The following is a 23,110-nucleotide window of genomic DNA, read 5'->3' as shown; positions in this document are numbered from 1 at the left end:
CCTGCAGTGAAAGCGCAGAGTCCTAATCACAGTCCCAAGGCAACAGTCCTAAATTAATCTGTGGGAACCATTTTTGTTAAAGGCAACAGATGCATTAAATGCCTAAAGTGTACAAAACCGGGTGGATGACACAAAGAGGTCTGATATGGTCTCTGCCCTCACAAGAAGGCAGCAGTTACTGAGCATATAAAAATATGTAAAAGCAGGGCTTCCCTGGTGGCGCAGTGGTTGAGAGTCCGCCTGCCGATGCAGGGGACACAGGTTCGTGCCCCGGTCCTGGAAGATCCCACATGCCGCGGAGCGGCTGGGCCCGTGAGCCATGGCCGCTGAGTCTGCGTGTCCGGAGCCTGTGCTCTGCAACGGGAGAGGCCACAACGGTGAGAGGCAATCTATGTACTCTTATATGGGAAGTCCCTGGTGGTCCAGTGGTTAGGACTCTGTGCTTCCACTTCAGGGGGCACGGGTTTGGTCCCTGATCAGGGAACTAATATACCACATGCCACGTGGCATGGCCAAAAAAAAAAAGTATGTACTCTTATATGTGCATAGAATATTTTTGAAAGAAACCCAAGAACCTTTTAATATATTTTCTTTGTGGAGGTGGACTAACTCTTTATTGTATAACCTCCTTGACTATTAAATATAGCATCTAAAACCTAAAACCTAAAAAAAAATTAAATTTTTTAAAAAAGGCAAATCTCCCCCAGTGCTATCAACAATTTAAGGGACAGTAGTAAGGGATTAAAATATACATCAGCTCTACAAATGTATACAGTCAATGTACACAACTGAGGAAGTTATTTTATGGTGTTTTTATGTATACTGTCATCTTTTTCAACTCCTGTTTCTATCAACATTTTAGTGTGAATGTGCCTGATTTTCAGTCAATACAATCAACCACTCTCAGTCTTTTAAACTTAATTTTTTTTTTCAGTTACACACGTGTATTGTTTTAAAAAGTCAAATAGGACTTCCCTGGTGGCGCAGTGGTTGAGAGTCCGCCTGCCAATGCAGAGGAACGTGGGTTCGTGCGCCGGTCCGGGAGGATTCTGCATGCCGCAGAGCGGCTGGGCCCATGAGCCATGGCTGCTGGGCCTGCGCATCCGGAGCCTGTGCTCCGCAACGGGAGAGGCCACAGCAGTGAGAGGCCCACGTACCGCAAAAAAAAAAAAAAAAAAAAAGTCAAATAGTTCTTTTAAACTTCTAACAAAATCAACACACCCCTGTCTCCCATTCCTGCTCTCTAAAAAGAATCATTTTCTATTCTTTTAACTGTGTGATTTGCTGTTTACAGTCATAATGCTCAATAAATTTCTTCTATTGCTGTTTTTTTGGTAGCTGTTATACAGTTTTAAACATTACCCACTAACTTCTAACAATGGAAGATGAGGGTTTTTAGCTCTTTTATACCATCAGCACATATGCACATTCAAACACAACCCCCCCTCTCTCCCCACCGTTCCAATATAATTGAACCCTAATTTGGGGTTAAATCAGTATTCAGTGTTTTAATTATTTTATGACCATATGATTTACCAAAGTGCCCTAAATACCGTATTATGAGTAGATTTCCAATTTTTCTTTTAACAGCTAGTTTGTCCCAGATTTAATAGTGCCTTGCTTATTTTGATTTGCCTAGTTTTTCTGTACCTATCGCTCATTAATCTCCAACTCCACCAGAAATGTAAATCTCTTCTCAGTACATTCAAATACCTCAAGTAAGTTATCAATTTCATTTTTTTGCTTGGAGATGTCCCACTTAGAACCCACCTTCCTTATCATTCTATTCCAACGTGTACTGACTGCTCCTCAGGCCAACTAAAAAGTGTCAGCCTAGGATCACCTAAAGTCTTGGGAATTTCTTTTGCCTTTCTCCTGTGTTGGAATTACTGCTTTTTTAAATTTCCGTCTTTGTTAGGAGAATACACACTCCAATAACTTCCTAAGAAAGAGTACATGGGAGATAATTTTAGAATTTGCAAATCTAAAAATGCCTTTATTCTACCTCATGACTGTTTCATGGTTTGGCTGGGTACAGAACTATGGATTGAAAATCATTTTCCCACAGAATCTTGTAGCTTTCGACATTGCTTTTGAAAGTCTCATTCCATTCTGATTCTAGATCCTTTGTATGCTATCTGATTTTGTTTCCTTTTAGGGTCTTCCCTTTATTCTAAATGTTATACGCCAGCACAGTGCCATGAGAGGAGTCTTTGGTTCACTTATAGTGCAAGGCACTCAGACATGGATTTATAAAACTCATGTCCTTTAGTCCTGGGAAGTTTTCTTGTATTATTTCTTTAATAATTTACTCTTTGCATTTTCTCTTGTCTTTTTCTCTAGAACTCTGCTATTTGTTGTATGTCAGACCTTGTGGAATAATCCTCTAAATTTCTTATCTTTTCTATAGTTCATCTCTTTGTCTTCTTGCCCTTTTTTCTGGGAAATTTTCTTGATTTTCTTTTACAAACCTGCTATTGAATATTTAATGTTTGTTATCATATTTTTAATTTCCAAGAGCTCTTTCTAAAACTTGCTTGTGGATGCATTATTACCTTTTCTTTCTCTGATGATATAAATAACTTCTATGTTTATTTCTTAGCTTTCTTCTCCTTGAATTGTCTGTTCTTTGTTGCTGCGTGAGGGCTTTCTCTACCTGCAGCGAGCAGGGGCTAATCTTCGTTGTGGTACACAGGCTTCTCATTGCGGTGTCTTCCCTTGTTGAGGAGCATGGGCTTAGTTGCTCCAAACCATGTGGGATCTTCCCAGACCAGGGCTCAAAACTGTGTCCCCTGCATTGGCAGGCAGACTCTTAACCACTGTGCCACCAAGGAAGTCCCCTGGAGTTTCTTTTTATATTTGTTTGTTAGGTCTCTTTCTTTTAAGTTGGAGGATTTCCTCAAATGTCCAGTGCTCCTTGGCTGGCTGTTAACACTTAAGAGTAAGAAATTAAAAACATTGATAAGAAGCTCTTTGTCAGTGTACAAGTATGTCAAATGGTGAGTGTCACTTTATTTTTTTTATCAGTTATCTGTCTTATACATATTAGTGTATATATGTCAATCCCAATCTCCAATTCATCCCACCCCCCCTTTCCCCCCCTTGGTGTCCATACATTTGTTCTCTACATCTGTGTCTCTATTTCTGCCTTGCAAATCAGTTCATCTGTACCAAATCAGTTCCATTAGTTATCCCTGTGCCATGCGGCTGCTTCCCACTAGCTATCTACCTTACGTTTGTTAGTGTGTATATGTCCATGACTCTCTCTCGCCCTGTCACAGCTCACCCTTCCCCCTCCCCATATCCTCAAGTCCTTCTCCAGTAGGTCTGTGTCTTTATTCCTCTCTTACCCCTAGGTTCTTCATGACATTTTTTTTTCTTAAATTCCATATATATGTGTTAGCATATGGTATTTGTCTTTTTCTTTCTGACTTACTTCACTCTGTATGACAGATTCTAGGTCTATCCACCTCATTACAAATAGCTCACTTTCGTTTCTTTTTATGGCTGAGTAATATTCCATTGTATATATGTACCACTTCTTCTTTATCCATTCATCTATTAATGGGCATCTAGGTTGCTTCCATGACCTAGTTATTGTAAATAGTGTTGCAATGAACATTTTGGTACATGACTCTTTTTGAATTTTGGTTTTCTCAGGGTATATGCCCAGTAGTGGGATTGCTGGGTCATATGGTAATTCTATTTTTAATTTTTTAAGGAACCTCCTTACTGTTCTCCATGGTGGCTATATCAATGTACATTCCCACCAGCAGTGCAAGAGGTTTCCCTTTTCTCCACACCCTCTCCAGCATTTGTTGTTTGTAGATTTTCTGATGATGGCCATTCTGACTGATGTGAGGTGATACCTCATTGTAGTTTTGATTTGCATTTCTCTAATAATTAGTGATGTTGAGCAGCTTTTCATGTGCCTCTTGGCCATCTGTATGTCTTCTTTGGAGAAATATCTATTTAGGTCTTCTGCCCATTTTTTGATTGGGTTGTTTTTTTTTTTAATATTGAGCTGCATGAGCTCTTTATATATTTTGGAGATTAATCCTTTGTCCGTTGCTTCCTTGCAAATATTTTCTCCCATTCTGAGGGTTGTCTTTTCATCTTGTTTATGATTTCCTTTGCTGTGCAAAAGCTTTTAAGTTTCATTAGGTCCTGTTTGTTTATTTTTGTTTTTATTTCCATTACTCTAGGAGGTGGGTCAAAAAAGATCTTGTGATTTTTGTCAAAGAGTGTTCTTCCTATGTTTTCCTCTAAGAGTTTTATAGTGTCCAGTCTTACATTTAGGTCTTTAATCCATTTTGAGTTTATGTTTGTGTATGGTGTTAGGGAGTGTTCTAATTTCATTCTTTTACATGTAGCTGCCCAGTTTCCCCAGCACCACTTATTGAAGAGACAGTCTTCTCCATTGTATATCCTTGCCTCCTTTGTCATAGATTAGTTGACCATAGGTGCATGGGTTTATCTCTGTGATTTCTATCCTGTACCATTGATCTATATTTCTGTTTTTGTGCCAGTACCATATTGTCTTGATTACTGTAGCTTTGTCGTATTGTCTGAAGTCAGCGAGTCTGATTCTTCCAGTTCCGTTTTTTTTCCTCAAGATTGTTTTGGCGGTGAGTGTCACTTTAAACATGATCCATCCATTTCATTGGTAACCCTTCCTAACCGTCTGTATTTTTAAGACTTTTCTCTTGGGCTGGTCCATTTCTCAGAGAGGCATGCTTTTATCTCACTTAGGAGGTTATAAGTCCAGCTGCCTGCATTTTAGGGGACTGAGTGGAAGAGGGAACTGGGTCTCACCATTGGGATGAAGAATTTCACTTCATCCCCGCTCAGCTTGCCTGGAGTCTGAAATCCAGAGTTCCATTAGTTCAGCATCTCCCGAACATAAACCTCTAATCATCTGCCAGGACCAAGAAGATGCTGCACTCTCACTGCACTTCTAAGTGCAGGAGGAAATCAAGCAATCCTGTTTTCAGCTCTACCTACACCACCAGTTTCACAGACTCCTGGTGCCTCCAATACCCAAGACTGCTGGTGTCTACAGCATGAATCAGTTTGCTTCTTTACTTTCCATTGCCAGCTTAGCTTCCAACTTTCTTGGTCTGGTATTTCCATTAATACTCTTCAATGTGTTTCCTACTTCTAAAATGGTGTCATTATTGTCTCCTCACCCATCTTTGGGAGTTTATGCATTAAAAAAAAATCCCTTTACTGCCTTCAGGAAGAAACAAAGATAAATATGTATATTTAATCTGCCATGTTAAACCACTACTCCCTCTGAGAAACACTGCCTTCTCTTTTCTGAGACACCTCTATTTGGTCTCCTACCTCTTTGGTGTTCTTGTCCAATTTTCCTAACTTCCTAACAGAGAGGGCCTCTCCCTCTCTGTTCACTCTTTAAAATGGAGGGCCCTGGGGCTTGCTCCTGGGCATCTGCTCTTCTTTACATTCCTTCTTTAGATGACCTCGTCTGCATCAGAGTTTAAATACTATCTCAGCAAAGGAGGCTTTAGCTCCCACCCTGGCCTCAGCCTAGTAGACCTCTCCCCTTGTATATCTCTAGGCATTTCCAAATGTCCTGCTACTCCCTAAAAGCTGTTCATCTGTTAGTGTTCTGTTTCATTTACTCAAGTCAAAACCTGAGTCATCCTTGACCCCTTTTATCTCACTCCAAACATGTAAACCATTAAGACCCAGCAAGTCTACCTCCAAAATATATCCAGAATCTATCCCATTCTGTCTACCACTACTAGTACCATCAAAGCCATCATCTTTTGCGTGGCCTGCTACAGTAGCCTCTTAATGGCTCCCCTGCTTCTCTTCTCCTCCTGCTTCCCCCTCTGTCTCCTCCCCACCTATGTGTATTCTCTCCACAGTGACTACAGTAATCTTTCAGAAAGATAGATTATGCCACACCTTGACTTAAAACCCTCCAAAGCCTTCCACTGCACTTATCATAGCTTGGTTTACAAGGTCTTGTGTAATTTTACCCTTTCCAATTTCTTTAATCTCATCTCTACTCCCCTCCTCCCCCCATACTCTAGCCACACCAGCTTTTCTGAACATGACAAGCTCATTCCTATTACAAAAATTAATAAACAGAAAGCTCAATTAAAATAGAATGGGAGGTCAGAAAGGGGAGCTTTCATGCCCTGTGACTTTGGCAGAGCCCAACAAGAAAAAGAGAGACTTCCTCTTCTTACCTAGCAAGAGCTCAGCCAATAAAAAGCCACTATATTTCAAATTCTCAATTCCTCCAAAGGACTCTGTTTACTATAGTCCTCCCAACTGCTTTTCCCCTCTCTATAAGAGTCCTCTCCTTGTGGCATGGGACTTGCATGGCTTGCCAAGGGTACAGATCCCAAACTGCAATTCTTTGTTGATCCTGAATAAACCCATTTTTGCTGGAGAAATAACTGGAAGTCTATTTATTTTAGGTCAACACTATCATTGGCTTGTCACAGACTATTTCCTTTATCTGGAATGTTTTCCTTCTTGTCATTTAAACCTCAGCTTAAATGTCAACTTCTCAGACCATCCCTGACCACCAAGTCTAAGTCAGCTACCAAATCACTCTATTTGCATCACTTTCTTTTTATTCTCTGCCTAGCACTTAGTACTATCTGATATTTTTCCTACTTTACTTACTTATTTAGTCTCTGTCCTATTGGAATATATGCTTAATGAGAGCAGGGATCTCATCTGTTTTGTTCAGAGCTGTATTCCTAGCACCTAGAACATCACCTGGTATGCAGTTGGCACTACTAACTGGGCCATGGTTGAGAACACTGAGTAGTTCACCGAGAAGAAAAGTCAAGTTTCTAAGTGTTATAAAGAAAGGAGATGATCCATGAAACTTGTGTTAATTATGCATCAAAAGTTAACATTCTGAATAGAAATCATAGGGGGAAAGTCATAGGTGGACTTCTCTGGTGGTCCAGTGGCTAAGACTCCATGCTCCCAATGCAGGGGGCGCAGGTTCAATCCCTGGTCAGGAAACTAAATCCCACACGCCACAACTAAGACCTGGCACAGCCAAATAAATAAATATTTTAAAAAAAGAAGAAGAAATGAGTTATAGGTATGTACATAGTTGGCAAGATTTCTCAAGCTTAGCACTACCAGACTACTGACATTCGGGGCTGGATAATTATGTGTGTGTGTGTGTGTGTGTGTGTGTGTGTGTGTGTGTGTGTGTTTAGAGGGTGTAGGGGCTGTCTTGTGCACTGTAGGATGTTTAGAAACATCTCTGGTTTCTACCCACTAGATGCCAGTAGCACCTTCCCAGTCGTGACAACCAGAAATGCCAAATGCCTCTCCACCCTTGGGACAAAATGTTCCCCAGTTGAGAACTACTATGTTAAAAGAAGTTCCACTGAGCAATGGTCAGGAAGTGGTCTTCACTTAGGTCTGCTAAAGGCCTGGCATCTTAGGGTCATTCAAAGTGTATGGCTTTTTATCAGCTTCAGCTAGTTCGAGAGAGCCCATGGCATTGGGACAACAGTGTCAACAGTTCCTAAGCAAGTGCTGCTGTGAGGGGAGGTGAAATCTAGGGGGAAATTTGATGAGAAGCACAGTCTTAAAGTGTCTCCCCACGGACACTTTATTCGTTGTCAGAAACAAACAACTAAATGTTCACTGGAGAAAGCAGGTAGCAGCTTGGCCAAGTGATCAAAATTAATCTCACTTATGGGGAACAGGTGAACACAATGTGTCTGCAGAGTTGATCCCCTAAGAAGAATATGATATCTATCACCTACGTGGCATAACAGCCAAGAGTACATAACCTTGATGTAAATCACAAGGAACAATTAGACAAACGCAAAAATAAGAAAGTTCTATTTTCTAAAAAGTGGCGTGGAGTACTGTATTCTTCAAAACCATCAGTGTTCTAAAAGACAAAGAAAAGCTGCAGGATCTGTTCCAGAATAAAGGAGGCTACATGCGACATTGACCCTAGCTGGATCCTGTACTGGAGAAAAGAAAATGCTAAGAAGGACATTATTAGGTCAACTGACAAAACTGGAATACAAACTAGGTTGAATACAATGTTGTGATAAAGTAAATTTATGAAGTTGATACCTGTGGTGTGATTATGTTAAAAGAACATCCCTTTTACTTAGGAAATACACACTGAAGAATTGAGGGATAAGGGGCCATGATAACATAACTTACCCTCAAATTTTTCAGGAAGAAAATGTTTATATACAGTTATACACGGATAGATCTATATATGAGAAAGAGATTAAGTAAATGATAAAGCAAATGGGGTAAAAGGTTAAGGATATTTGAATCTGGGTAAAGGGTATACGTGTGTTCCTTGTAATATTTTTGTTTGCAACTTTTCTAAGTTTGAAATTATTTTCAAATTAAAAGTAAGACAAAAAGATTGGCTTTGGGAAAAAATTTGATTGAAGTAATCTGGCACGTTTAAGAGGCTGGCAATATTCTTAAGAGACAATTACCGTTGTGGAAACGTCATGGATCTAAAGAAATCTAAGTTTAGTCCCCTGTTACTAATTTGTGATCCTGAGAAAGTCACCCAAAGCCTCTCTGAGCTTCAGTTTCTCCAACCCAGAGTGCTGCCAGAATGATCAAATGAAAGAATGTATATACAAAAGCTTTTCCTGCTACATGCCACTGCAGAAGAGGAAAGTGTGTTTAACAATAAGTAGGACTAAAGCCATAACTTCCTCTGACGTCAAACCAGCGGCTCTACTCTCTTTTCCAAGGCACCGCTGCTAACCATGGCGGCGCACAGCTTCGCCTCTCCAGGTGGGCGGTGATCACCCCTCTCCAGGTGACAACAGTAGCTGCTTGAGGGCGCAGGCGCCGAGCCAGACCACGTGATGGTATGGCCCCACCCCCGCCCGAACTTTTTCGCGGGATCGCCCTGGAAACGCATTCTAGGAGGAACCGGCCGCCGCCAATGGGAAGCGAGCGAGTGCCACGAACAAGCCAATAGGGAGGGAGCGGTGCGGGGTTTAAACCTCAAGCGGGGCCAGATTCCTCCCGGCGTGCTGCGGAGGAACGGCTGCTGGCCTGCGGTGGGTTCAAGGTCCCCGGCTGGTCTGGGGCTCCCGTGCTCTGCTTCTCCCCACTGAGCTGCTGCCTGGTGCAGAGGAAGCCATGGCGCTCCGGATCACCAGGGTGAGCTGCTAGGGACGGTGAACAAACGCGGCTCTCCTGGCTCGCTGCGTCTCCTCTCCCTATCTCGCCTGCTGGAGTTCCCCTGGCAGGAGTGGACCGGGACAGATTTGGGGGGAGGATGGCGGTCGGTGGGCCCCTAAAATGGTGGGAGAGTTTGGGGCGCGGACAGACGGAGAGAGGAAGGTGAGAAAGAAGTGGATGGGGCTTGGATAAAGTGGGGGGGGAGGGGACAGATGGAGGGTAGACGCGAAACCTTTTTTTGTAAATGGTGACGGAGGACCCCTGAGCGAGCTCCCACCAACTGCATAACCCCCTCCCCACAGGAAAGCTTCCTGCAATTAAGGCTTTTTCGATTTCCTTTCAAATGTAAATTCATGGTATTTTAGGTCAGGCGGGGACTGAGCAGGCAATCCCTCAATAGGTGAAAGAACAGGTTCGGGGAGGAATCTGGCTTGTTAACAGCTTTAGCGTAGACCCTGGAACGCAGGTTTCCCCTGGGAACCCATTTACAGTCGGCATTCCTCCTGAGAGCCTCTGTTTTGCCCCCGCTTTAACCGTTGATTTACTCTAACTTGGCCGAGCCAGCTCTCAAAGTGGTCTTGCTTCTTACAGAACACGAAAATTAATGCTGAAAATAAGGCAAAAGTCAGTATGGCAGGCGCAAAGCGCGTGCCTGTGGCCACTGTTGCAGCCTCTAAGCCCGGGCTGAGGCCAAGAACAGCCCTTGGAGACATCGGTAACAAAGTCAGTGAACAGCCACAGGCCAAATTGCCCCTGAAAAAGGTAACTCTTCCTGATTCAACTGCTCTGTAAGAGTCTGCCTTCCAACTGTAACCTGTGATGGAGAAACATTCCATTCTCTCCTTTTCATCCACAGGAAGCAAAAACTTTAGCTGCTGGAAAAGTTATTGCTAAAAAACTACCAAAACCTCTGGAAAAGGCTCCTGTACCTGTGCCGGAGCCCCAGCCGGAGCTGGATCTGGAGCCAGAACCAGAGCCGGAAACCGAGCCTGTTAAAGAAGAGAAACTTCCCCCTGAGCCTATTTTGGTAAACTTAACTGTAATATTTTAGAGCCTGTTGATTGTTTCTTTTCCCTTCGTTTTATTAATGCATGGCATAGCATTTGACTAAATAGGAAAAATAGTGACATGTATAGAGTGCTTAGCAGGAGGTAGGCTCTGCTAAGCACTTAACATGCATTAGCTCACATAATCTTACACTCTCTTAGTGCGCTGGTATTATTACCTCTACTTTTAGATAACGGCATGGAGAAGTATTAAGTATCTTTTCTAGGGTCATATCTCATCAGTGGCACATAATTGGATTCAAACCCAGGCTATCTGGCTTCAGAATCTATGCTTTTAATTGCTTTGTTATACTACCCCTCCTTTGTTTACCGTACTGAGTAGTAGCTGCCTGGACTAAAGATTTTGCTGTCTTTGGGTACAAGCCATCTCTGGCCAGAATTTATTGACTGAAACACAGATTGTTCTCTTGAGTCCTTTTTTTTTTTTTTTTTTTTTTGCGGTACGCGGGCCTCTCACTGTTGTGGCCTCTCCCTCCCGTTGCGGAGCAACCGGACGCGCAGGCTCAGCGTCCATGGCTCACGGGCCCAGCCGCTCCGCGGCATGTGGGATCTTCCCGGACTGGGGCACGAACCCGTGTCCCCTGCATCGCATCGGCAGGCGGACTCTCAACCACTGCGCCACCAGGGAAGCCCTTTTTTTTTTACTCCATAATGTGGTCACCAAATAATAATAAATCTGTAACATTGGAATTTATATAAGGATGTAAAGCAGAAAATGGAGCTATTCAGAGAAGGTAAGAAGATGAGTTAACAGCCTCAAAAACCAAGAACATTTTATTAAATATCAGGTATGTAAATGTATCTACTCCTGTGAAGAAAATATACACCATCTAGAAGAGGCTGCTTTCCTGCCACTTCAGTGAACTGCATTTTTTTTTCTTCAATATTTATTTGGTTGTGCCAGGTCTTAGTTGTGGCTTGCTGGCTCCTTAGTTGCGGTACTTGGGCTCCTTAGTTGTGGCATGCGAACTCTTAGTTGCAGCATGCATGTGGGATCTAGTTCCCTGACCAGCAATGAACTGCATTCTTAAGTTCTAATTTTTAAAACTTCATTAAAGCTGGTTGGGAAAATGATCGGTTAAAGTTATTCAGCCTAGCTGTCTATATCTAAGGGAAAGGGATGTGAGGCTATGGCTTTAGTATTGTCCTTCTGGACATATCACAGAAACCTGTAGCATGCGCAGTCTTTAACTGGCCATACCAAAAGACCTGAGCTTTCCGTCAAAGTCCCATACTGATTCTTGCCTTCACTTTCCCACACTCTTTTTGTTTGTTAGTTTTGTTTTGTTTTGTTTTTGCGGTGCGCAGGCTCAGTGGCCATGGCTCACGGGCCCAGCTGCTCCACGGCATGTGGGATCTTCCCAGACCAGGGCTCGAACCCGGGTCCCCTGCATCGGCAGGCAGACTCTGAACCACTGCGCCACCAGGGAAGCCCTCCCACCCCCTTTCTTTTAACTGATAACCTTCTCATCCTTCAAAACAGCTCAATCATCAACACCTAAAGCTTTCCCTAACTTTCCCAACCCTACCCTAACTTCCCGCACCTCTAGGATTTGTTCCGAGAATCAATCTCTTTACTTCATTTACTTATTTCTTCTAAATTCAAAGCCCCTTGAGGACACCATAAAGCTAGTGCCTAGCATAGAGCTTAAGAAAGTGCTCAATAGGGCTTACCTGGTGGCACAGTGGTTCAGAGTCCGCCTGCTGATGCAGGGGACACGGGTTTGTGCCCCGGTCCGGGAGGATCCCGCATGCCGCGGAGCGGCTGGGCCCGTGAGCCATGGCCACTGAGGCTGTGCGTCCGGAACCTGTGCTCCACAACGGGAGAGGCCACAACAGTGAGAGACCCGCGTACTGCAAAAAAAAAAAGAAGTGCTCAATAAATGTTTGGACAACGGGGTAAATGGAGCTTGAAGAAAATGGTTCATGATAACAAAGTCAGTTAATCCTTAGTAGTTTGAGGGCTTCCCTTGTGGCGCAGTGGTTAAGAATCTGCCTGCCAATGCAGGGGACCCGGGTTCGAGCCCTGGTCTGGGAAGATGCCACAGAGCAACTAGGCCCGTGTGCCACAACTACTGAGCCTGCGCTCTAGAACCCGCGAGCCACAACTATTGAACCTGCGTGCCACACTACTGAAGCCCGTGTGCCTAGAGCCCATGCTCTGCAACAAGAGAAGCCACCGCAATGAGAAGCCTGCGCAACTCAATGAAGAGGAGACCCCACTGCCGCAACTAGAGAAAGCCTGCTTGCAGCAACAAAGACCCAACACAGCCAAAAATAAATAAATAAAATCCTTAGTAGTCGGGACAGGACTTGTGTTCTCCTGTGCAGTGGGAAGCAGGCCATGTTACTAAAGACTAACTTGTCATTCACTTGGATTAACTTTACATGACATTGCTAAGCAAATGCGTTACTTATCAGTTTCCTTTGGAGGAAAGTCTAGATGTGAACTTGCTTCCTCTCTGTTTTACCTGTTAGCATTCTGACTCTAAACTGATTCAGTCTAAGTTGGCATTTTATCTTTCATATTACTCACTTCCTGAAGACAAATTGAATAAATTTGTAAAGGTAAATGAATTGAATTTCTGTTCAGCAGATAGTCTCTTGAATTGGTACCAATAATCTGACCTTCATTCCCAGATTGTATGCTCCTCTTTGCTATTATTTCAAAAAGTCCATTCTGTTTCAAGGTTGATACTCCCTCTCCAAGCCCCATGGAAACATCTGGCTGTGCCCCTGCGGAAGAGTATCTGTGCCAGGCTTTCTCTGATGTAATTCTTGCAGTGAATGATGTGGATGCAGAAGACGGAGCGGATCCAAACCTTTGTAGTGAATATGTAAAAGATATCTATGCTTATCTGAGACAACTTGAGGTCAGTAATATGAAACCTTTGTTTTTTCTAAACTGCATCTAGCTTTATTAAAGAGATTTTCCATTAACAGTTCACAACAATTTAAGCAAGATATGAGCAGCATTTCTTAACAGTAGGTTCCACTTTGAAATTCTTCGTGGAAAAATAAAAAGTCCCAAAGTAAGCCAATGTAATTTTTTTTTTTGGTGGGGGCGGGGGTTGCATGCATGGCTTGTGGGATCTTAGTTCCCTGACCAGGGATTGAACCCCGGGCCTGGCAGTGAAAGTCCTAACCGCTGGACGGCCAGGAAATTCCCAACGAAGTCTCTATTTGCCATTTTGAACAGGGAAAATTCAAAGTGAGAGTGGATACTACCGTGGCTCTTCCTAAAGGAAAGTCCACAGATTGAAAGGTATTTTATATCTATCACAGTTAGGAGTGAGTGAGTCCCAAATTCTGGGTTTAAGGAGCGTAACAGGCAGGAGGTACATGGTAATGGAGAAGATGCTGAAAAACTATAGCCAAAAAAAGGCATTTTGGGTCAGTGTTGCTTATGAGCATGTGATATCAGGGAAATTGTTCTTTGTGTACAAGAGGAGTATACTCAAAAGCTAAAGGTTTTGGTTTTCTTCCATTTCATCCTATTTCTGAAACTTTCTGTTAGTGTCCTTTGCCCTTTTCCCCCCCAAACAAGGAAGCATTCTGTATGTTAACAACATAAGCTATACAGTTACCAAATTTACCCAGTTGCTTGTTTATAACGCGTTGTGTTCTGGTGGCATCATTAACATCTTCAGGCTCTTGCCTGGTTCTTTTGGGCATCTCCATTTTCTACAGGATTGTCCTGGTTCCTTGCCAGGACCAGCCTTCTGCTGTGGATTTCTTTTCTCCCTTGTCTTTAAAGTTTGTGTTCTCACTTTGGAGGAATGGGTTTAGCAGATGTGTGTGCTGGATTTTGATGGTTGACTTTTGTTACCTATGGTGTTTGGGGGGTTTAAACCCTGGAGTAGGAGTGGTAGCATATTGGTTCCAGCTAATCTGGAAGGTGCTGCTATATTTTCTACTTCATAAAGCTCAGGCTGTGGGTTTTAGAGTCTTAAGTGAAAAGATCTGAGGTGATAGGTAGTATGGTATCCTTATTTGGGAAGAAGCGGGGAAAGGGTGTGGGCCAGTAGTAGTGATGGTGAATTGGACATAGTAAGATTTGCCAATATGAAAACCTGTCACACTGTCCTGTTTAATGTTTGCTTTCTTTGTTTCTCAGTGGTAGAGCTGTTTGCAGTGACCAAATGAATAACTGAGTTAAGAACATTTTAGAGATTCTAAATGTTCCAGAGCTATTTTGAGGTGACTATTTCTGGTCAGAAATGTCATGTGGAGTCTTGCTTCTTAGGATAATCAGCATTTCTTTTGCAGGAAGAGCAAGCAGTCAGACCAAAATACCTACTGGGTCGTGAAGTCACTGGAAACATGAGAGCCATCCTAATTGACTGGCTAGTGCAGGTTCAAATGAAATTCAGGTTGCTCCAGGAGACCATGTACATGACTGTTTCCATTATTGATCGGTTCATGCAGGTGAGCATGATTCACCAACTGAGGGTTCTCCCTTCCAGGGTCCTAGCTGAGTCATAAGAAACAGACTTTTTCAGCTAAACTCTGTCTTGAGGCATGGGGTGTCACTAATGGAGATTCCGTTGTGAGAGTGTCTTTCCCACCACTCCTTCACAATTCTGTGCCTCCTTTTTCAAATATGTATTACTTATTGATCCAGTTGAAATTCCCATTGCAGGATAATTGTGTGCCCAAGAAGATGCTGCAGCTGGTTGGTGTCACTGCCATGTTTATTGCAAGCAAATACGAGGAAATGTACCCTCCAGAAATTGGTGACTTTGCCTTTGTGACTGACAACACCTACACTAAGTACCAAATCAGACAGATGGAAATGAAGATTCTAAGAGCTTTAAATTTTAGTCTGGGTCGCCCTCTACCCCTGCATTTCCTTCGGAGAGCATCTAAGATTGGAGAGGTACAGATTTCTTGAAACCTTTGGTATGGTACATTAGGGAATACTGCTGGCCAATGAGATCTAATTCAAGTGCCTTGTATTTATACCTAACTACATGAGGAAGGGATAAAGTTGGTATTTATTTCCAATCAGGCTGTATGTTAATATTATTATTAAAGCCTTTCACGGGCAATTGCATTTGAGAGTTTGTAGGCAAACATCCGTAGTTAGTTATGGGCATTACCAGTTACTGCCAATGCAGAATTCTCTTGACAGAACCTGTGGGTTTTATTCCAGGTTGATGTTGAGCTACATACTTTGGCCAAATATCTGATGGAACTAACTATGTTGGACTACGATATGGTGCACTTTCCTCCTTCTCAGATTGCAGCGGGAGCTTTTTGCTTAGCACTGAAAATTCTTGATAATGGTGAATGGGTAAGCTCTGTCCCACAAACTGCGGTTACCCTGAGCTTTTAAATTATAATATTTACAGCATACAGAACTGTTGTCATTAAAGGACAGTTCAGATGGTTCTTAAATATGGCATCTACTGAGGGAATGATTTAAAATATCTTGTTTGTGATATCTCCATAGAATGCTTCCGTTTCACTGCCTAATCTCATCTATCTAATACCCCTTTGAGAAAGGCAGAGCAGCTGCTACTCCTTACAGATGGAGAAGCTCAAGCAGGTCAAATGACATACTAGAAGTTCGTTCGTATTCGTTGATTCAACAAGTATTTCTCCTATATGCCGTGTGATACTCTAGGCCCTAGAAATAGAATTATGAATGAGAAAGTCAGCTCCAAAGAACTTGGAGTCTAGCTTTGGGGTGGGCAAGTCAGCAATTACAAAAGTGTAATTAGGTTGGAGCACAGGATCCTAGAGAAGCCATGAAAGAAGGGTATTTGGGGAAGAAGGGGTCTTAAGCTTGTCTTAAATTTTGATTATAATCAGTCATACAGTATCTACTTCCCTACCCTAGTTTTGAATAACATCTAGAAGTTTTATGAAAATCATTGGTGATGAGCATTTTCAACATTAACTTTTGTTGTCTTAGACACCAACTCTACAGCATTACCTGTCATACACTGAAGAATCCCTTCTTCTTGTTATGCAACACCTGGCTAAGAATATAATCATAGTGAATCGTGGGCTTACAAAGCATATGGTGAGTCAGTGGTTCTGTATGGTGTTGGGAAAAGTGGAAAATCATTTAAGATTTTTTTTTTTAGTAAATTTATTTATTTATTTATGGCTGCGTTGGGTCTTCGTTGCTGCGCTCAGGCTTTCTCTTGTTGCGCTGAGTGGGGGATACTCTTTGTTGCGGTGCGCAGGCTTCTTATTGCGGTGGCTTCTTTCGTCACAGAACACAGGCTTTAGGTGCACGGGCCTTAGTAGTTGTGGCACTCATGCTCAGTAGTTGTGGCTCTCGGGGTCGAGAGCTCAGGCTCAGTAGTTACAGCGCACGGGTCTTCTCCGACCAGGGCTCAAACCTTTGTCCCCTGCATTGGCAGGTGGACTCCTAACCACTGTGTCACCAGGGAAGTCCAGTCATTAAGATTTTATGCCTGTAAATTCATAGCTTGCTTTTAAGGAGTTGATTTTTAAGTGTATATGTGTATCGTTGGTTCTTACGATGTTTTCCTCTTTTCCTTCATTAATTACTATGCTTTTCTCTTCCAGACTATCAAGAACAAGTATGCTACGTCTAAGCATGCTAAGATCAGCATTCTAGCACAGCTGAATTCTGCACTAGTTCAAGATTTAGCCAAGGCTGTGGCAAAGGTGTAATTTGTGAACTTTGGAATACTATAAAATCTGCAAATAAAATTGGCACCATGTGCCATCTGTACATATTATATGTTACATTTATTTACTTTTAATAAAGTTGTAGTCCTTTTTACTTAAACCTTAACTCATTTGAATGTGGCTGCTTCCCACAGGTTGTTTTAAAGGTTCAGTAGGGGGATAGTAAAAAAACTGCTTTCAATTACCTGGAGACCCAATTAATATACACAATTGATTCTTCTTGGTTCTTGTTTTATGTACCTGGCTTTACTTCAAATAAATTACTAAGCTCTTGAGGGCATTTACAATCCTTACTTACTTTATGTCATACTGTATGTAAGCCCAGTCATCTTAAGAGAATTGGCTGCCTAGTTCTATGTAAGGAAAAGTACCACCTCATTCCCAATTCCCCCGATTTCTATTTCCTCTGGTGGTTGCTGCTATAATTCTAAGTAATCTATTCATACCACTTTCTTATATTATCAACTTAAACTAGTATCAGCTTTTTCACTTGGAAAAATAAGAATTTTAATTTATATTCAAAACCTAGTTTGCCTTTTCTTTATTGGTTAAGAAAATAAAACAATCCTCAAAACAAATAAGTATCTAAAAACGTTTATTTACCCATCCCCTCTTACTCTCCTACGTCTCAATCCCATCCACCTGAAGGATATCAGGAGTTTGGGATGTAGCCAGTCATGCCTTCTATGAGTATAGACCTGCATGTAAATTATTATAGTGGGGGTATTAAAAAAATGAGATCATTCTATATACTTAGCAATTCTTTCAACATGGACAAGCCTTACCTGTATTTGGGCATTATAGTCCATAGTATGGATATACTATAATGTAATTAACTATTCCCCTGTTCAGATTGTTTTTTGTCTTTGCTCCTACAGACAATGCTGTTTAAATGTCATTATATCCCATGCCTTTCTTTATGTACCCTGGGTTCTCCAAAGAGTGTGTTCTAAGTTCTGGCAGGTACAGCCAGCTGACTTTCTCAGTGTCATCAGCAATAAATGTACAAAAGTTCTGGTTTTCTCTGCATCCTTGCCAGAACTGAAGGTAATCGTTCTCTTTAATTTCTGTGAGTTTGGCAAAAAATATCCTATTTTGTTTGCTGTTTTAATCTATACTTCTTATGAGTAGTTGAATCAATTTTTGTTGTCCGCTTATTTATCAATTTGTAAGGCTTTCTCAGTTTGTCGTTTGCCCTAAATCTGTTTATGCTGTATCTTTTGCCATGCAGACACTTTAAATTTTTATATTATCAAAACTATTTTTTCTGTAGTTGCTTTTGGATTTTTGGTGTTAAGGTCAACATCACCCCCAAACCATTACCATCTCTTAAATTTCTAAATTTTTCCTGCTTAGGTCTACAAACCCTCAGTAAACTTTTTTTTTTTTTTTTTTTTTTTTGCGGTACGCAGGCCTCTCACTGTTGTGGCCTCTCCCATTGCGGAGCACAGGCTCCGGACGCGCAGACTCAGCGGCCATGGCTCACGGGCCCAGCTGCTCTGCGGCATGTGGGATCTTCCCGGACCGGGGCACGAACCCGTGTCCCCTGCATCGGCAGGCAAACTCCCAACCACTGCACCACCAGGGAAGCCCAGTAAACTTTTTGTATGTTGTATGAGATAGGATTCTTAACTTCCAGATGGATTCTATTTGTGCCAGCCAGTACTATATGTTTAAAATCTTCCTTGTACAATTGAAACATCAGTTTTTATTGTTCCCTGATCTACTTGTTTCTTCCTGTGATTAATATAGTTTTACATTAAGTTTATCTGGTATGATGAGGCTACCACTGTTTCCCAAATATGTGGGGGCAATTTCAAACACATGAACCTTAAAATTATGTCCAGTTATTGAAAAGTTCCTTTGAGATTTTGACTGTATATTGTATACGTATATACAGAATGTTATGTACTAGCTCTGGATAGACTGATATTGTCTTCCCATCCAGAAGCATTTTTCTCCATCAAAGACTTGTTGCATGCCTTTCATTGCAATGTTAGAATTTAATTATGTAATTGGCTGTACTTTTCTTGTCAAGTTTATTTTTGGGTTTATGCTTTTTTTTGTCACTATTGTGAATAGGCCCGATTTCCCACTTTTTTTTTTTTTTTTTTTTCGTTTTGCGGTACGCGGGCCTCTCACCGCTGTGGCCTCTCTCATCGCGGAGCACAGGCTGCGGACGCGCAGGCCCAGCGGCCATGGCCCACGGGTCCAGCTGCTCTGCGGCATGCGGGATCCTGCTGGACCAGGGCACAAACCCACGTCCCCCGCATCGGCAGGCGGACCCCCAACCACTGCGCCACCAGGGAAGCCCCCACTTCTATTTTTTATTGCTAGTTGTAATTTTGTTACCCAGTTGACATCGATGTTCTTACTTGATTTTAGGCCTTAGGCTTTTCTAGGCCTTAAATCCCCAAATTTTATTTTTTCAACTGTATGATATATATATATTTTTTTAATGCAGAGAGGCTGCCTTTTAATTTATTTATTTATTTTTGCTGTGTTGGGTCTTCATTTCTGTGTGAGGGCTTTCTCTAGTTGTGGCAAGCGGGGGCCACTCACTATCGCAGCCTCTCTTGTTGCGGAGCACAGGCTCCACATGTGCCGGCTCAGTAGTTGTGGCTCATGGGCCTAGTTGCTCCGTGGCATGTGGGATCTTCCCACACCAGGGCTCGAACCCGTGTCCCCTGCATTAGGCAGATTCTCAACTACTGCACCACCAGGGAAGCCCCAACAATATGATTTTTAAGTTATTGTTTTAGAGTCTCCAAAACAACATTGATAATCGGTAGATCCCCATCTTATTCCTGGATTAGACATCTCTTCAATATTTTTACCATCTAATATTTATCTGTTAATCTTTTTAAAAAAAAAAAACAGAAAAACTCCAATGATATCATAAGCTGAAAGAGTAAATAAAATTCCCCAGCCTTGACTATTAAAAACTCACAGCAGGAAGAGAAATTTAAAATCTATTCATTTATTGAAAGCTAGCTAAATTAATCTGTAAAGTCACCTGGCCTGTTGCTGCTTATGATGGTAGCTTTCCATGGTTTTTTGGTGTTTTTTAGGAATTCACCACCACCACCACCTTAGAAAATCATCCATTCTGGATTTTCTAAATTATAGCTGTAGAGGTATATGATATTATTCAATCTCTTTTGTATTATAACTTCTCATTCCTGATGTTGAATACTTGTGTTTTCTAATCAGGCTTGGCTAGGGGGTCTTTTACTGGTGTTTTGAAACAATGATACAAAGGTATCATTTCTACTACCTTTATTTTGTAGTTTTAGCTTTTATGTTAATTCTCACCATCTGCTTTTCTTTTGGTTATTTTCTAGTTTAGGTTAAATATTTAATATAATTTTAGTAATAAAAGCCTTTGTATATGCATTTTCCTCTGTGATAGCTGGTTTCTAAAGTTCTCTTTCATCAATATCTGGTTATTTTGTGATCCTTTTTGATCTGGAGATTATTTTACTGCTTATTTTCTAAGTAGTTTATTTATTTTTGCTGCATTGGGTCTTCGTTGCTGAGCGCGGGCTTTCTCTAGTTGTGGCCAGCGGGGGCTTCTCGTTGCAGAGCACGGGCTCTAGTTGCACAGGCTTCAGTAGTTGCGGCACGTGGGCTCAATAGTTGTGGCACACGGGCTCAGTTTCTCCACGGCATGTGGGATCTTCCCGGACCAGGGATTGAACCCGTGTCCCCTGCATTGGCAGGCAGATTCTTAACCACTGCGCCACCAGGGAAGTCCCAGTTTATATTTTTTGTCAGACATCTATATGTTGGTAATTTTTTATTTCATTGGAAATAAGGTCTGTAAAAAGCCTTTCAGAACTTTTCTATGTGGATAAGTATTTCATTGACTTATGTAAATATTCCATGGATTTTATTTCCTAATAGGAAACAAAGTTTTAGTGATTTACGTAGGCAAATATTAAGGCTACAAAGAAAAAAAAACTGTATGGCGGTCATATACACACGTGTGTGCAACTGTGTACATAAATTCCTATTTTTAAGAGCCATTTGAAAGTAAATCTCAGGTGTCAATATAATGTCCCCTTAAATACTTCCATCATGCATCTATGTCCTAAGAATTAAGACCCTTAATTTTGATTTCGACCATTTTTAAAATCTTTATTGAATTTGTTACAATATTGCTTCTGTTTTACGTTTTGGTTTTTTTGGCCATGAGGCATGTCGTATCTTAGCTCCCTGACCAGGGATCGAACCTGCACCCACTGCATTGGAAGGCGAAGTCTTAACCACTGGACCACCAGGGAAGTCCCCACAATCTTTTTATCACACTAAGAAAGTTAACAACTCCATATGTAATATACAGTACATAATCAAATTTCCACAATCATTCCAAAAATGTCTTACATTTTTCGAATCCAGAGCTCCAAGTTTCATTTCTTTTTCCATACAGAACAATTGCCCTGCTTTATTTATTTATTTATTTTTGGCTGCCTTGGGTCTTTGTTGCTGAGCGTGTGCTTCTCCTTGCAGTGGCTTCTCTTGTTGCAGAGCATGGGCTGTAGGCATGCAGGCTTCGGTAGTTGTGGCACATGGACTCAGTTGTTGTGGTTCACAGGCTCTAGAGCACAGGCTCAGTAGTTGTGGCACACGGGTTTAGTTGCTCCACGGCATGTGGGATCTTCCAGACCAGGGCTCAAACCCGTGTCCCCTGCACTGGCAGGCAGGAAGATTCTTAACCACTGTGCCACCAGGGAAGTCCCAATTGCCCTGCTTTTTAACATGAATTGTCTAGGCCATTTTTCTTGTAGAATGTCCTTCATTCCAGATTTGTTGTCTGATTGTTTCTTCATAGTTAAGTTCAGGTTATGCATTTTGGCAAGAATATCGGTGATTTGCACAACTTATGCATCACTGGAGTCACGTATCATATTGTTAAACACTACTGGTGATACCACATTTGATCATCTGGGTAAGGTGGTAACCACCAGATGAGTTTTGATGTAAAGGTGCTGTTCTCTTTTTAGTTTTAACGTTGATTAACGATACTTGCTTTGAGTAGTCTTATCTCACTGGGGGTGGGATGATGGTAATTATCTAATTTATCATCCATTCTGTATTATTGGACATTGATTCCGATAACCACTGCATAGTCTTCATCCCAAATCTGGCCTGTGGACATCTGATAGGCAACTGCTTAAAAGGATGAGATTGATGTGAGATATTGGAAAACATCCCGATAAAAGCTGTTAAGTGCAAAAAGAATAGGGTCACTTTTTTGTAAAGAAAAAAGGAAGCAAAATGTTCTTCCAGGAATTTGGCAGTAGGAGTGGTGAACCGGACATTTTACATCCGACCGTGCCTTTGAATCTTTTACCAGGAGCTGAATTACTTTGATAATAGGAAGAAAGGGGAGAATTGTGTGAACAAGTATAACTCAGGGGCAACTCGCTATAGAAGGGAATGCTCGGCTCTGTTGTTCAGAGGCCCGAGCTGCTTGTGCTTGTGCAGCAAAGACTGTCCCTCTTACACGACAGACCATTGTGAAAAACTACAAACCAGTCAGGCATTTATGTCCTGCGTTGTCCGGTCACTGCTCAGCCAAGAAAGCTCAACTGTAATCTGCCGGATCATCAAACTGACACTTGGGGGCACCCAACTCTGTTACGAGTTCGAATCTTACTGACAGCTGAATTTCAAACTGTAAGTCTGCATTGCCTCGTGGGGAGGAAGTGGGTATCTCTGAACTTGGGCCACTCTTCTCCGCCAAATGAGGGGCCTGGACTTAATGAGCTCAGAGCAAAAGTCTACCTAACCCTCCAATGTTTATCTCTGCCAGCCTGCCGGGCACAGCCATCTTCCAAGGCCGCGGATGGAAGGGGAGTGCTAAGGTGGGTCAGTAACGGCTATCCCAGCTCCAAGGCTGAAAGACCTGTGATGTCGGGGTTCTCCCCTCTAGGCCGCGGTGCCAGGAGCCGGGGAGTGCCCCCGAACGGCTGCTGCATATAGCCCTTAGCCCAGCACTCGACAGAGCTGACGCTAAATCAGAGTGCTTCCAACTTTCACTAGTGGTTTGTAACGCTTTTAGCTAGTACCTGGTCCAGGCATGGTAAAAGAAGGGACAGCAACCAGCAGAGACCGGGGCGGAAAGGGCGTGCCCTGCGGCGGAAGGGGCGGGGCGGCGCGATGACCCTGAGGTCCCT

At 42.2% G+C, this 23,110-nt stretch overlaps 1 protein-coding gene across 2 annotated transcripts; it reads left to right on the top strand.

Moving 5' to 3' along the window:
- The first annotated feature begins 8,922 nt into the window (after window positions 1-8,922).
- Window positions 8,923-17,217, top strand: CCNB1 (cyclin B1). Of its 2 annotated transcripts, XM_027100944.1 has the most exons (9): window positions 8,923-9,168; window positions 9,781-9,951; window positions 10,046-10,216; window positions 12,947-13,129; window positions 14,526-14,684; window positions 14,899-15,135; window positions 15,412-15,552; window positions 16,177-16,287; window positions 16,803-17,217. In XM_027100944.1, the coding sequence occupies exons 1-9, from the start codon at window positions 9,148-9,150 to the stop codon at window positions 16,908-16,910; spliced, it is 1,302 nt and encodes a 433-aa protein (XP_026956745.1). In that variant the 5' UTR covers window positions 8,923-9,147; the 3' UTR covers window positions 16,911-17,217. The 2 variants fall into 2 exon arrangements, with proteins under 2 accessions (XP_026956745.1, XP_026956746.1); XM_027100945.1 differs by lacking the exon at window positions 14,526-14,684 and having other exon boundaries at window positions 9,034-9,168.
- The last annotated feature ends 5,893 nt before the right edge of the window (window positions 17,218-23,110 follow it).

Source organism: Aethalodelphis obliquidens, unplaced genomic scaffold, assembly GCF_003676395.1.
Source record: "Aethalodelphis obliquidens isolate GAN/ISIS:26980383/991018 unplaced genomic scaffold, ASM367639v1 scaffold4, whole genome shotgun sequence".
In the NCBI taxonomy this organism is placed as follows: domain Eukaryota; kingdom Metazoa; phylum Chordata; class Mammalia; order Artiodactyla; family Delphinidae; genus Aethalodelphis; species Aethalodelphis obliquidens.
This window is presented reverse-complemented; position numbering and strand designations above follow the sequence as displayed.